The sequence below is a fragment of the Myotis nattereri genome (assembly GCF_964212035.1).
Source record: "Myotis nattereri genome assembly, chromosome: 12".
Taxonomy (NCBI): Eukaryota; Metazoa; Chordata; class Mammalia; order Chiroptera; family Vespertilionidae; genus Myotis; species Myotis nattereri.
The window spans coordinates 79,561,039-79,576,439 of record NC_138087.1 but is presented as its reverse complement, the minus strand read 5'-3'; the positions used below and the strand labels follow the sequence as shown (position 1 = coordinate 79,576,439).

Below are 15,401 nucleotides of genomic sequence, written 5' to 3'. Positions count from 1 at the left end.
GGGTTGCGGGCATATCCCCAGTAGGAGATGTGCAGGAGGCAGCTGATCGATGTTTCTCTCTCATCGATGTTTCTAACTCTCTATCTCTCTCCCTTCCTCTCTGTAAAAAATCAATAAAATATATTAAAAAAAAAAAAGAATTGTATACAAATTGAAATGTCTGTGTACTTTATCAAAACAAACAATAAAATCACAATTATGAAAGAAAATAAATGAATGAATAAATAAATAAATAAATGCAATCCACAAGATTACCACAATAACGGAGAAAAATCATATGATCCCAAGGACAGAAACAGCATTTAACACAATTCAATACATGCCCATTCATGATTTAAAAACAAAACAGCAAACTAGAAGAGAACAACCTCAATCTGGTCAAGAAATCTCCAACAAGCTATAGCTAACATCATATTTAAAGGTGAGACACTAGACCAGTGGTTCTCAACCTTCCTGATGCCGCGACCCTTTAATACAGTTCCTCATGTTGTGACCCAACCATAAAATTATTTTCGTTGCTACTTCATGACTGTAATGTTGCTACTGTTATGAATTGTAATGTAAATATCTGATCTGCAGGATGTATTTTCTTTTTTTTTTTTTTTTTTTTTTAAATATATTTTATTGATTTTTTACAGAGAGGAAGGGAGAGGGACAGAGAGCCAGAAACATCAATGAGAGAGAAACATCGATCAGCTGCCTCCTGCACATCTCCCACTGGGGAGGTGCCCGCAACCCAGGCACATGCCCCTGACCGGAATCGAACCCGGGACCCCTCAGTCCACAGGCTGACGCTCTGTCCACTGAGCCAAACCGGCCCTGGCTGCAGGATGTATTTTCATTGTTACAAATTGAACATAATTAGAGCATAGTGATTCATCACAAAAACAATACGTAATTATATATTCAATATGTGTTTTCCAATGGTCTTAGACGACCCCTGTGAAAGGGTCGTTTGACCGCCAAAGGGGTCACGAACCACAGGTTGAGAACCGCTGCACTAAACATGTTATCCCTAAGATCAGAAACAAAGAACTTGAATACAACATTGGGCTGGAAGTACCACAGTGCAATAAAGCAAGAAGAAAAAAAAAGGCATCAAGTCTGAAAAGGAAGACATAAAGCTGCCCCTATTTACTGGCAACATGATGATTTATGTAGAAATGCTAAGAAATCAACTAAAACTAGTGAGTGCATTCAGCGAAGTGTCTGGTATAAGGTCAATACACAAAATCAACTTGCATTTCTGCATAATAACATCAAACACTTGAAAACAACATTAAAGAAACAATGTCGTTTATATTAGTATCAAAGACCATCAAATACTCAGGAATAAACTTGATAATACATAGTCAAGACCTTGACCCTGAAAACTCTAAACCACTGCTGGGGAAAGAAAGACCTGATAGATTCACCAGGTTCCTGCACAGAAGCTTCAAAATTAAGGCATCGTTTATCCAGAAGTAAATTCAATAAAATCCTGACCAAAACGTTTGCAGGCTTTTTGTAAATACTGCTAGGCTGATTCTAAATTTACACGGTAATGAGAAGAACTCAGAATAGTGACCCAACCAGAACACAAACAAGCCCTCGCGGAGGGCTCAGTTAAGATCACTGTTCGAGCACCGAAGGGCTGTGGCTTCGATCCCTGGCAAGGCGTGCATGGGAGGCAACCAGCCGATGTTTCTCTCTCAAAGTCAATAAAAACATGTTCTCAGGTGAGGACTGAAAAGCAGAACAAAACAAAACACAAAGCTTGAAAACTTGTACTACCTGAATTTTTAAAATGTTGTCAGTTTATTTTGTCCATTAGACTTACACTACCTGAACTTAAGACTTGAACTGTAATGATCCAGTGTGGTACTGGCATAAGGATGAACAAACGGATCAACGGAACAAACAGGTCCGGAAACAGACCCACACTGAAAGGTCAATTGATTTTTGGCAAAGGTGCCAAAGCCATTCAATAGGGGAAGGGAAGCCTCACCAACAAACAGTGGGGAGCAACGGGATATCCTTACAGTAAAAATAAATTTCAGCTCCTATCTTACATCTTACAGATCAATTCATTCAACGTGACATACGGTAAGAATTAAAACTATAAAATATAAAGGAATATCTCTACCACCAAAGGGAGACAAAAGATTTTTTTAGATAGGATACAAAAGTAATAACCATAAAAAAACACAAATTTATAAACTTCATCAAAACTAAAAACTTCTGTTCATCAAAACAGTGCTAAGAAGATGACTAGATGCCCTGACTGATGGGGCTCAGCGGGTTAGAGCATTGTAGGGTGCACCGAAGGGTTGCGAGTTCTATTCCTGGTCAGGGCACATTACCCAGGTTTCGAGTTCGATCCCCGGTCAGGGCGTGTACGGGAGGCACCGATCAAATCAATGTTTCTCTCTCTAACTCTCACTCTCCCTTCCTCTCAATGAAAAAAACACACCCTCAGGCGAGGATTAAAAAAAAGAAGAGACAAGGCAAACTATGGTGAAAAATATTTGTGAAGCTGCAAAGGTCTCGTATCAGACCCGTCACAAAGGCAAGGAATGATACACCCCTCAAACAGCACAGGAAGATGTGTTCACTGGCATTAGTCACCGCAAAATGCAAATGAAAAGCACCATGAGATGCCACGACACACCCAGCAGAGTGGCTAAAGGCACGAAGACCGACAGGAAGGTGTGGTCGCTGCTGGGAATGTGCAATGGCTCAGCCGCGTGGCAAAGGCCTGTGTCCTTGTGCACCTCATCACACACCTCCCCTTTGGCCCAATACTGCCACTCCCCGCTGTGCACTCAAGAGACATGAAAATATCAGAGGCCCGACGCACGAAATTCGTGCAAGAGTAGGCCTTCCTGCCCCCGGCTGCCGGCACCGGCTTCCGTGGAAGCCCCAGCTTTTGTCCGGAAGGTCGTCCTGAAGGACGTCTGGTCTAATTAGCATATTATGCTTTTATTATTATAGAAGATTATACACGATGGGGCTTTTAAGTGGATCAGTAAATTAAAGTATATTGATACAATAAAATATGCTCCAGTAATTAAAAGCAACAATTGACATATGTAACAACATTGATGAATCTCAAAAACATGACACAGAGAAAAAGCTGTGTGACTCCATTTGCCTGTAACCATACAAGGGGCAAAACTGCTCCAGGTGAGGCGCCAGGCGAGTGGCAGGCCCCGGGCCGTCGGGGGAGGCAGGCCGGCAGGAAGGGACTGGGGGAGGAGGGAAAGGCTCCCAGGTGTGTCCCTTTGTCAAAACTGTACAATAAGCTGTGTGTCTTTCAATGTAATTAAAACTTACGTGAAAACAAACAAAGGATTGTAAAGGCATATAATCAGGCTGGGGGTGGAGACTGGGCGAAAGGAAAGACACAAGAAAGGCAGAATGGTCGTACCTGCCGAGTCTGGTGAGGGGAGCTGGGGGTCATTACACAATTTCGCTTGGTTTAACTTTCCCATTATAAAAAAAGTCTTTAAAAAAAGCTAACAGCAAAATCTACCACAGCTCTAAGATCAAGACCGAAGACCAAAAGAAGACAGGGATGGGCCGGAAGGCCCCCCCCCCCCCCCCGTGTGAGTGCCAGCCAGGACCTCTGGGCACGGAAGCTGCTCCCCGCCCCCGTGCTCAGTCCCCGCGCCCAGGAAAACACGCGCGGGTGCTCACCCCGGCTGGGCAGGGATGGGTGTCCACCGGCCTCTAACCCCCAAGGAAAGCGCACTGAGCCACACAACCCACCTGCCCAGCCATCGTCGGCATCGGTGTCCAGGTCATCCAGACCCTTGAGGTTCTCCGCGTTGATGATGGTGGGCCGTGGCGCCCGCTCCACCAGCTGCCTGAGCGGGCGGGGCGGGCGGGGCAGGCCCAGCCGGCTGTCTTTTCTGATGAGAGAAAAGTTAAAGACACTGCACTTACGTCAACTACACATATGGAGGCAAAACCAAACCTTTTAAAAAGTTAAGCCCCGAACTGCAAGGTGTGTGTGCGTTTGATGTGGAAGCACCCCCTTTGGAACGGCGCACACCGGGCGAAGGCACCGCCCAGAAGCCCGCCTCCTGCTGCAGCCGCGCTGCCCGGCTAACGCCCAGGGGCACGTGCCAAAACCTCCACTGTGCCAGGAACCCAAGGCGTAGCCCCACCTCCCGCCCGGCCCGGCCTGCGTCCGCACACCCAGGGTGCGAGCTGGTTTCCAGGGCACCGTGGTCTTTAGAAGACAAAGCCGTTCGTTCGTCAGCCGCCTGGTGTCCACGGTCACCCCGTGGCGAGCTCCCCCTGCACCCGCAGCAGGCCTTACCCGTCCTGGTCATTCATCTGGAACTGCCGGAAAGGAACGCGGGGCTCCAGGCGGAGCGGCGGAGGCGGGAAAGACGCTCGTTCCGCTGTGCCCTGGTTCTCGGGTGACTGTGGCGAACACATCTGAAACGCGACATCAATGAGCAGGGTTCTGGTAACGACCCCAATTCTCTCGCATTCGAATTTGTTTTGGAAAATGAACAATGGGAAAAAGAAACAGGAACTCTTGGGGTTTCCCATGTAACCTGCCACCGTCTCCCCCATTTCCTTCCTGCTGCTAGTACACCTGGGCCTGTGCCCTGGGGGAACCTGCCTCTCCTCGTTCCAAGAGCCAAGGCTGAGTGAGCACATGAGCAGGGAAGAAGCCGGGGGCCCTGGGACTGGGGAGGAGAGAGTGGACACTGACGGAACCTCCAAGGCAGGGACAGGGCGAGGCGTGCAGCCAGGGGGGCACCGGAGGGGCACACTCCCCCGTGAAGCAGTCCTACTGGACGCGGACGGGCTGACTGTGGGAAACGCCCTCTGAAGACTTACAAAGGCAGGAAGCATGTCATGGTATGTAGGTGGGTGGTATGCGTTCCCCAGGAACTGCGAAGCCCCTTTGCGAACAGGCTGAGCCGGGCGGAGGGAGGGGTCCTTAGCATCGCTGGCGCCTGCCGAGGAGGGGGCTCCGTCTCCCGCGCTCGAGTTCCTGCTGCCCAGCTCAGTGGGGGAGGCGCTCAGAGACGTGGCAGAAATTATGTTTCGCCCACCGCCCTCCCTCCAGCTTGTCACATCTGGAAATTGAAAGGGGGCAAAACGGGAGAGGAAAGAGGAAGGGGGGAGGAGGGATTGTATGAGGTTCTGAAGGTCAAGGGACCCCCTCATTCACCAAAAAAGCCCCCCAAAAAACAAAAAATAAGACTAGGGTCCTGGTCAAGTGTGTCAGGGAGGTGGGGGCAGACTACACTGGCCAAGGCGTGTGAACCTGCCGAGGGGGCCTGACTGTGAGACAAAGCGAGGTCCCCAGAGAGGAGGCAAGAGTGTGCGCATCTTCCCCGACCGACAGGAGCCCATCACCGCAGCGCTGGCCGCACAGGCACCAGGCAGCCCACGGAAACAGCCGCGGCTACTCCCAGACACCCCAGTCCCGGAGGACGGGCACTGCCCGCAGCCCTGGACTTGACATGAAACCAGAGTGAGTTCCGACATGTTTCCTGCTTTGTTTAGCGGCGGCCCCTCTAATCAAGGAGATTGCCCCGTTCATATGATGAAGCAGAGCAGCTCTTGCCGGGGGTGGGGGTGTGTAGAGCAGACCCTCTTGCTGGAAGGGTCTGGACCTGCCACAGGCCTTGGCCCCACCTGCTCTGCACCAGCCGGGGGAGGGGGGCCTTCTACAGGGCCCGGGGCCTGCCAACCGAGCTATCTTTCTCCATGATGCTTCCAACTGCCAAAGGCAGCAGGATCTGCTGAAATCACAGGCCCAGGAGGAGCTGCAGGAGCCAAATGCCTGCTGCTTTCAGTTAACTTGGGTGATGAGTTGAAACATGAAAGCTCCCTGCGTGTGGGACCCTAAGAGTAAGACCGAGGGCGAAGCCACAACATGGAGTTCAGCTCTAGCCTCCAAGCCCCACATGTGGGCTCGGGTCAGCCCTGTCTGCGTCACCCCTCTGCCCATCTGCTTCTTCCTCTTCTCAGAAGAGGAGATGGAACCCACCCCAGAAGCTCCTCCGAGTTCTAACTGTTTATGGTCCTATAAGCCACGCGTCCTAACTAGACCCAGAAAGTTCCTGCTCCTGGCCGAAGGAACTGGAGGCTGTCTCTGGAGCAGACGGAACGACTCCGCAGGCCCCCGGAAGGCGGGCGCTGAAGGAGAGCCGCACTGTGACCGTTTCCTCTACAGGCCTCCGCTCTTGGGGTTCATCACGACAAGCAAACACAAGTCCCGCGTATTTCCACACACCCCCAAACACACCTCCAAAAACACAAGAGCCGTTTCAGAACCTCTGGTTAGAGCAGGTAGAAAATCTCATTCCTAAGTAACACTTTAAGCCACCCACAGCCCCTAAAAACCTCACCAGCAAGTTCCACTCCACACACCTGCCCCTCCTGGACCAGACCCCAGAGATGGGCCGTGGCGTCAGCGCTGAGCGGGCCACGCAAGGGCACGTGTTAAAACAGGACTTCTGAGTTGGCGGGGGTGGGAGGCTGGGAGTCACACCTTGTGACACACTCCCCAGGTGACGCTGATGGCGTTCGCGGTTTGGGACGCTCTGGTCTAGAAAACCGCTCCTGAATCAGGGACCAAGGCAGCTGGCCCTTGGTCTGTCCATCCTTGCCATGACCACCTGGCACAGCACAACTTTCTGCTGACAGCCAGGAAGGCAGGCAGGCCTGGCGCACCCAACAACAAGAAAGAAGGGGTGACCTCCCGACCAGCCTAGGGTTCGAGTCCAGTGGGTGCAGAGGTCAGGCAAAGGGCAACAGCCACGCTTTCCAGGCAGGGAGCCGGCCTCAGGAGCCCGGCTGTTTGAGGCCCCGCACGCTCCTGTCTGAGGGCAGGAAGGCACGGGAGACGCTGCGCCGTGTGCCCGACGGGTGCAGCTCACTCACTCTGAGGGCGGAGGCTTGGTCCTGGCCCATACGACAGATCTAAGGCGCCCTTTTCTTTGCCAGCCTTGTCCTGCCCGCCAGCTGCTTTCAGCGTCGGAAATTCCTCGGGAGAGAAGGATAAGAGTCGGCTTGAGCCCCTTAAACCTGCCGAGAAAACCGGAAAGACGATGGAGCCAGGGAGGCCAGCACCAAGGATTCTCCGCCTCAGCAACTCCAAGCACGCCGGCCACGCCGGCCGGGTGGCTCCCGGGAGTGCTGGCAGAGCGCACCGGGGCTCCCCGAGGGCCCCAGATGCTGACCGACACGCCTTCAGAATCAGCGCTTCCTCCCTGGGGCCAAGGCCAGGCCCCCAGAGCAGCGACTCTCAGGTGGGAGACTCCACAAAGCTTTAGGCCAAGACAACCCAGGCCCAACCGGAATGGTCCCGAGAAGGCGCGCACCCGTCCTGCCCACCTCTTCCCACTTACCACCTTCGTGTCCTGCTGGCTTTCCATTCAGCTGTGCCCATGACTTTGGTCCACCTGGCACTGTATTTGTGTTCTGAAAAAGGAAGAGAATTAGAAGAGCCAGCCCCATCGGCCTGCTGTCCATTCCCCAAGCACGTGGGAAGGTGTTCACGGCCGCCACCAGCTTCCACCACAAGGCCCACAAGTCCACGGCCACGTGCGAGTGGGATCAGCCACAGGAGCTCTGCCTTTTCCGACAGCATTCAGCTGACCAGACCCCCTTCCGTATGAAGGCAAAGCTACCACACAGAGCTCGATGAGCAAACCCTCACCACATACTGGATTAGGTACCAAATTAAATAGCTACCCTTTCCCATGACCCCTCCTCTCCAGCCCACCCCACCCGCATACACACTCACGGCAGTGGCTGTCTCTTACCCTGAGTGCAGAGCTGACTGGGTCTAACAGGCCATTTACTTACAGGGAGTTGCCCTGAATGCTTGCCATGGTGGCTGGAATGCCCCCAGGTCTTGCCCAAAGGACCACATAAGGGGACCATGCAGCTGGGGTGGACGGCCCCCGCAGGGGGGCTGCACCTCCAGAGCCAGCAGGAAGCAGAGGGGCACCAGGGCCAACCCCCAGCCTCCCATTTGGTGTCTATACGCAGCCAAAGGCACTAAACTGGACGAGGTACCCACAGGGCCAAGGTGGGGTTGCTATTATTGCCAGTGAACTTCATCCCAAGAGAACCGTACAACCTCTGGGGTGAGGTTTTAGAAACGGAGTCTCCTCTCACCTCCTCTGCATATGAGAGAAAGCCAGGCAGCGGCCGAGCGGAGCTGACAGGGCCTGTGCTACGCCAGGCCGGGCTCCCAGACGGACCCCAACAGTTTCTTTCAACAGATGCCCCGGCCCCTCCCCGGTCTCTCCAGGGGTGAGGTCCAGGCACATGTTTTCTGTCAACCAGCTCCCAAGGCAAGTGTGCTGTGCAGCCGGGCTGACAAACTGGCTCCTCTCACTGTTTCAGATTCTGAGAAACACGACTTCAACTCCACATACTCGGCAGACCCCGTGGATTGAGGCCAATGAATGTGGAGCCTCACACGAATATGATTTTTCTCTTTAATTTCAAAAGTACAGTTTGGTGTTGTCGGGTGGGGTTTCCTGCTGGCAAAGCTATAAACTTCCCCACAGATGGGGGATGGCGTCTCAGGCCTCCTGCTGCCAGGCAGCATGACGAGACTGAAGTTCGGTGGTTGGAGTTGTTTTCAAGGGTCTGGTGAGTGCCAGGGGTCTTGTCTAGGTTTCTTTTGACCTAAAATACTCAAGACTGTCATCTAGGTTTTTAGCCACCAGCTAAGCATGAGCCCTGCCAGGCTCTGGGACCCACCCCGCCTCCAATGGACTCAGTGTACCGTGAGCTCTGGCTCAGCTCGGTCACGCCTTTCTCTTTAGAAAAACATTTTAATGCATCAACAATAAGCGACGACTGCAGCTGGGTATGTCCCAAGGAGGCTCTGAGATGCGACTAGTCCCTAGAGACCTCGTTAAAAAGGTTTCCGAGAGCCGAAACCGGTTTGGCTCAGTGGATAGAGCGTCGGCCTGCGGACTGAAGGGTCCCAGGTTCGGTTCCGGTCAAGGGCATGTGCCTGAGTTGCGGGCACTTCCCCGGTGGGGGATGTGCAGGAGGCAGCTGATCGATGTTTCTCTCTCATCGATGTTTCTAACTCTCTATCTCTCTCCCTTCTCTCTGTAAAAAATCAATAAAATATATTTAAAAAAAAAAAAAAAAAGGTTTCCGAGGGCAAATCAATTTGGGGCCCGCTGTCCCTGATGCCCTCTCTCAGTCAGGGTGCACATTAAAGACACTGAGAAGACATCCAAGAGGAAAGGAGCTTCTAGTTGTTGTTTTCCAGACTCCTCTTCCCATGGCCAACCGCTTCCCGTCTGCTTATGGCACTGGTCTCCTCGGAGCACAGCTGGGGACCCTGACCTCTGTATCTACCTGAGCGACTTCACATTCACAGGAGTCAACAGACTCAAACGAGGTGCCTGTATTCAGCCCTGTGTGGGGTCTTCTCCATCAGTTTGCCGTTGGTATAAGCAAGTCAAGCAAAGCCACCCTTCTTGGGGGCAGGCGTTAGGTGGCTCCGACATCTGGACATCAGGACGGGGGCTCCAGCACCTACCTCCTGACTGACTGGCTGAGTCGGTTTCTGTAAATTGGAGACAGATTTCTGCAAACCCGGCTGCGGCTGCGACTCCGGCGGCTGAGAGGCCGTCGCACTGGAACTAGACAGAGGCAGGACACACAGGGAGGATTAGATGCGGCACAGGCCACGACAAGGTCCCTCTGCATTTCCAAAAGCCACAGCTGCTCATCAGCGGCTCCCTGGGAGGCAGACCCCTCTGGCCAATAGAAGGAGTACTTTCCCGGGAGACGCTTATGCTGGCAAATACCCCGTCTGCCGTCTACTCGCTGGCATCAACAGGGCAGAACAGGCCTCTGTCTGCAAACACTGAGAGCTCATGTGAACAGTGAAGCCATGGAGGACCTGCCAATGGGGAAACTGAGTCACTGTGGGGAGGGGGCTCTGAGTCCCTTCCTCCTGACCAAGCCTCGCAGCTACTGGGGGGCTGCCTGCTTTGAAACGGCAGATAAAACAAACAGGGACCATCTCCTGGCTTGTAAAACATATTTGCTCATAGCAAAGCTAAACTTATCAATACATGTAACAAACTTCTCATGATCTCATCCTCCAGAGAGAAACTCGAAGCAGATTTTTCTCAACATAACAGAGTATTTTTAACACAAGTGGAATAATGCCACACATACAATTCTGTAACTTTTTCACTTAATTTAACATCTTTTCATGACAATACATAGGGACCTACCTCTTTCTTTTAATGACAGTACAATTGGATGACCATAATTTACCAATCTCCGTTTTTTTCTATTAAAGATGCAACCGCAGTGAGCATTTTTGTATAAATATCTTTGTACACCTTTGCATAATTCAGTAGTGTAAGTTCTTAGGAATGGAATCGCTGGATCAAAGATGTTTTGAAGTTTAAAAGGTATTGCCAAACTGCCCTCCAAAGAGAGGCTGCATCAGTGTACACCCCATAGGAAAGCTTTACTTTTTTAATCCTCACCGGAGGATATTTTCCCATTGATTCTTAGAGTGGAATGGAGAGAGAAGGGGGAGAAGGGGGAGGGGGAGAGGGGGAGGGGGGGGAGAAGGAGAGGGAGAGAGAGAGAGAGAGAGAAATATCAGTGCCAGAGACCCAGTGACTGGTTGCCTCTCCACTGGCCCTGACCTGGGAATTGAACCCGTGACCCTTCAGTCTGCAGGTCAACAGTCTAACCACTGAGTCAAACTGGCCAGGGCCCCACAGGTCATCTCTTGAGAAGATAACGAGAAAGGGTCCTGAGGAGATTTCTGCTGACTCAGCAGCCTTCCAGTCACTCTTCTATTCAAGCTTCTGCCGGGCAAGACGCGAGGAGGTCAGCCATCCACTCGCCCAAGTCCACCCACTGCTGGAGCTCCCGCCGTAAGCTCAAGTCCAGTCCCCAGGTTCACTTCACCCACGTAACTCATCACCACCGTGACCATTCCAACACGAAGGCCGCCGATCCTCTCACGTGACCTTCTACCCAAAGCAGGAGCGTCCAGGCAGTGCTGCCTCAGGGCTCCCCGCTGAGCACTTGCTCCCCCTCCCACCCCTCCATACGCCCAAGGAGGGCAGGCCCAGCAGCAGCAGAGACCCAGGGCCGGGGTCTGCTGCCTTCCGTCTCCACACTCACCCCTCCTCCCAGCAGACATGCAGCACCACGGCCTCATGAAGCTGCAACGCTCTGAGCCCGCGCTGCGTGAGAACAGGTACAGGGAGGGAGCGGTGCTCCGTCCTCTCTCTAGAATTTTCCGTAGCGTGGGCATTTCAAGGCCTGTGTTGAAAGGTGTCATATCCATTGCTCTAGAGTTTGTCGCGTCCACCATTTGATTAGAATGACGACAGTGGCTGGCATCTGCCACGCACGTCCTCCGGGCCAGGCTCTGTGCTAAGTACCTGGCTTGTGTTCTCTCATCCCTCTTGTAACTGCCCCGGAGCCAGGTATATTCTTACTTCACAGGACAATGAAGCTCAGAAGTCAAATGATTCTCCAGGTGCCATAAAGCTAACGGGCCGCTTGGCTGGGCATCCCGCACACCTGTCCGGTCCAAATTCACACTAAACCATCAGCCAGCATGATGCCCAAGCAAACTGTCAGAAAAATGTTAAATAGCGTTTAGGACGCTACTGTGGTTACTGCTACTTTAAGATCTGACTGATTATTGGCTCGCTCTCTCCACCCTGCGCAGAGCAGCTACAGAGAAGTTTCACCAAAGCCGGTGCGGCCGTTTCCAGGGAGAGGGAAGGACGCCCGTCAGCAGCTGTCCCGGATCCCGAGCCCAGCAGCCGGCCCGTGAGATGCAGGCCAAGAGGTGCCCCAGCCGGGACCGGGGAGCGTGCATCCCACACAGGCTCCCCTCGGCCAGAGGTTTCTGTCCCCTCCGTCCTCCCAGCACAAGTGCCCAGTCCTCTTCCCTGGACGCCCCTACCACTGGCCGGAGCCCCGTCAGGAGAGCTGGGGGCTCAGGCGCCGGGGAAGGCCCGGCTACGCGCCCGCACGCAGCGCTGCTGCGTCCCTAACGACTCCGTGCCAGCCCGGGGCACAGGGCTGCGGGCCGTTCGGCCTCCTCTGCGGGAGCCGGCTGCTGGCCGCCCGCACACAGGGACCCCAAGACGCACACAGGGACCCCAGGACGCACACAGGGACCCCAGAACGCACACAGGGACCCCAGAACGCACACAGGGACCCCAGAACGCACACAGGGACCCCAGGACGCACACAGGGACCCCAGAACGCACACAGGGACCCCAGGACGCACACAGGGACCCCAGAACGCACACAGGGACCCCAGAACGCACACAGGGACCCCAGGACGCACACAGGGACCCCAGGACGCACACAGGGACCCCAGAACGCACACAGGGACCCCAGAACGCACACAGGGACCCCAGGACGCACACAGGGACCCCAGGACGCACACAGGGACCCCAGGACGCACACAGGGACCCCAGAACGCACACAGGGACCCCAGGACGCACACAGGGACCCCAGGACGCACACAGGGACCCCAGGACGCACACAGGGACCCCAGGACGCACACAGGGACCCCAGAACGCACACAGGGACCCCAGGACGCACACAGGGACCCCAGGACGCACACAGGGACCCCGGAACGGAGCGTGCAGGCCCAGCTCTGCCCACAGAGGCTCGTCCAGGAGCTGGCTCCGAGCCGCCGCATGTGCGCCCGCGGCTGACGGGCCTTTCCTAGTGAGGCGCCGGGGGCTGGTCACGGGGACCGGGCGGCCCACAGAAACGCCGCGGCACTGGCTCCGAGAGGCAGGCAAACGGCAGGCAGGGAGGAGAATGCGGGCGGGGAGGTGCCGGGGCCGCCGGCCCTCTGCTCTCACCTCTTTGGGTCTTGCTGGTCCTGCTTGTTGGCCCATCCCGTCCCGTCCTTGGGTACGATAACGATGTTGGGGTCGTTTCCTTTGTTTTCAGACTTCAAGCTCGGCAGGTTTGCGGGCGGCGGCATACGCCGGGCTGTGGCCACTTTCCCGAGACTCTGTAAGCCATGCCTAGGAATTACTGCAGGGAGACAGGAGGAAGCAGGTAGCGCACTGGCAGGTGGCAGGCCAGAGGCCAGACCAGGGTGGGCACACTTTCTGACTCGAGGGCCACAATGGGTGCTTAAACTGGACCGGAGGGCCGGAACAAAAGCATGGATGGAGTGTTTGTGTGAACTAATATAAATTCACAGTAAACATCATTACATAAAAGGGTACGGTCTTTTTTTTTTAGTTTTATTCATTTCAAACGGGCCGGCTCCAGCCTGCGGGCCGTAGTTTGCCCACGGCTGGGCCAGACCAGACCATTCAGCTGCTCTTTCAAACCCCAAGTGACGGTGACAAAGGCACGAGAACGAACCCGAGGGGTGGCCCTGCCAGGGAAACAAGCAGCACTGCCCGGTGGTCACTTTAGTCACTTGACAGGCCCTTCGCCAAGGCCTTGGGAGACACGGGAGCTTCCATTTCCACAGCGGGCAGAAGGCTAGGAGCGGGTGGCCCAGAAACCTCGGGCCCACACGGCAGGCACTCCCTGCAAGAGGAGATGCTCTGGCCTCGTTACAGTGGGACTCAAAGGACCAAGCCCCGGCCCAGCCCACGCCAAGCCTGGGCATTCATAAAACCCTCCTGGGTGGGGACAGCATCGGCAGGGATTTTCCCACCACGTGCCAGAGTCCTGGAACCATGAAATCTAAACCGGGTAAGTCTAATGCAAATTAAGCTCCATTCTAACCACCAGGCTGAAAATACCCCTGGTTTCAGTAAGATAAGCTAGAGGGGGAGCAGCCCCCCACAGCAGCCAGGGTATGAAACCAGACCTCACACAGGGGCGGGGGAGGCTGCTGCCCAGAACTACCGGTGACCCCCTCCCTGCCCACAGGAAGGACTCAGCTGCCACGGTCCTTGACCAGGAGGTTCTCACTGAAGGGAAAGTGGGAAGGCCTGGCCCGACCCCGGCTCTTACCTGAGGATCTGATTGCGTCTACTGATTTTCCTTTATACTTATCAAACAGGCTGAGCGTCGAATACTTGCTTTTCCCATCCTTGCCCTTGGTTATTTGCCCCAAACGATCGGACATTGCGATGAAATGTCATCTAGTAAGGAAATTTTTCTCGGCACCGCCCCGATCTGCCTTTGAAATGGAAAAAAAAAGAGTGTGTCAATCCACCGAACCTCTGATCCAGTGAGTAAATCCTTTAGGAGTCATGGATCTCTTCGAAGATCTAAAGAGAGCTGTCGACTCTCCCTAGAAACCACCCTTGCCGCGCAGGCAGTTCAGCTCCCATTCAGAGCTTTCTGCAGACTCGCTGATCCCGCCCAACACTCACCTTCCCCCTCACCTGCTCCCTCTGAAATGACCGAAGGCTACTGCTCATCAACAACAGAAATGCCAGCTCTCACAGTCCTGGGTGCCTCAGCCTCTCCAGGTAACATCAACAGTAAGACGGGCAGAACAGGGAGGGAGGTACACGACCCACAACGGAAGGACAAGCATAACCAAATCCAAGGGAGGCAACTAAAGGCAGTGTGTCACCGGGAACAGTCGGGTGTGTGCACTTTTCAAAATAAAGAACCAGCACCCAGAGAGAAAACGTGCTCAGGCCACGAGTGCGGGCCCTCTGCGAGGCAGGCGTGGGAGCCAGGAGCAAGTGCCCCCAGAAAGCTGGAGAGTCCGCAGAACCGAGTCTTTAGATAAGACAGGGACTGAGGCTTCTGAGCATCAAGAAATCATTGTCTTGCCCCCATTTGATATTTCTGATGCTCTCCCCCCGAAAGGTACAAATGACATTCATAGTACAACTATTTCAGATCCAGAAGCAATTACTCCTAGAAACACAGTTCTAAGCCAGCTGTACCAAAACATCTCCTTCTCCAGAAAACCCAAGCACATTCAAGTGAAATCCTGGCTGCTGTTTGGCTTCAAGGCCATTAACTGTGGAAACAAATAATACTCCCTCCAGCCCGGCCGGCGGGGCTCAGTGGTTGAGCGTCCACCTATGAACCAGGAGGTCACGGTTCAATTCCTGGTCACGGCACAGGCCTGGGCTGCAGGCTCGATCCCCAGTAGGGGGCGTGCAGGAGGCAGCCAATCCATGATTCTCTCTCATCAGTGATGTTTCTCTCTTTCTCCCTCTCCCTTCCTCTCTGAAGTCAATAAAAATATATTAAAAATAAATAAAAGAAAACGTCTTAAAACAAGCACTTTCAAAGATCCCGCATCCCGGAAGAGGCCAAAAGCTCGAGCAGGGTCCAAATAGGACCCACCAAAAGGCACGGGGGTGGGGGGGGCAAAGGGACAGAAATGTGCCTTTTGTCACCAGGAGGAGTCACTCCATGGACTCTGCTAGGGCTGCTTTTCGTCCTCAGACCCTGTGAGC

General features: G+C 54.0%; 1 protein-coding gene across 1 annotated transcript in view; it reads right to left on the bottom strand.

Moving 5' to 3' along the window:
- Positions 1–15,401, bottom strand: part of PRRC2B (proline rich coiled-coil 2B) — a 77,584-nt gene that overhangs the window by 38,462 nt on the left and 23,721 nt on the right. The window contains exons 2-9 of the mRNA XM_081103979.1: positions 13,987–14,155; positions 12,867–13,044; positions 9,533–9,635; positions 7,365–7,437; positions 6,898–7,041; positions 4,840–5,081; positions 4,307–4,428; positions 3,751–3,893 (exon numbers count right to left, since the gene is read on the bottom strand). Of these exons, the coding sequence (XP_080960105.1) occupies positions 3,751–3,893; positions 4,307–4,428; positions 4,840–5,081; positions 6,898–7,041; positions 7,365–7,437; positions 9,533–9,635; positions 12,867–13,044; positions 13,987–14,101 (1,120 nt within the window). The 5' untranslated portion in view covers positions 14,102–14,155. The remainder of the gene's footprint in view (positions 1–3,750; positions 3,894–4,306; positions 4,429–4,839; positions 5,082–6,897; positions 7,042–7,364; positions 7,438–9,532; positions 9,636–12,866; positions 13,045–13,986; positions 14,156–15,401) is intronic.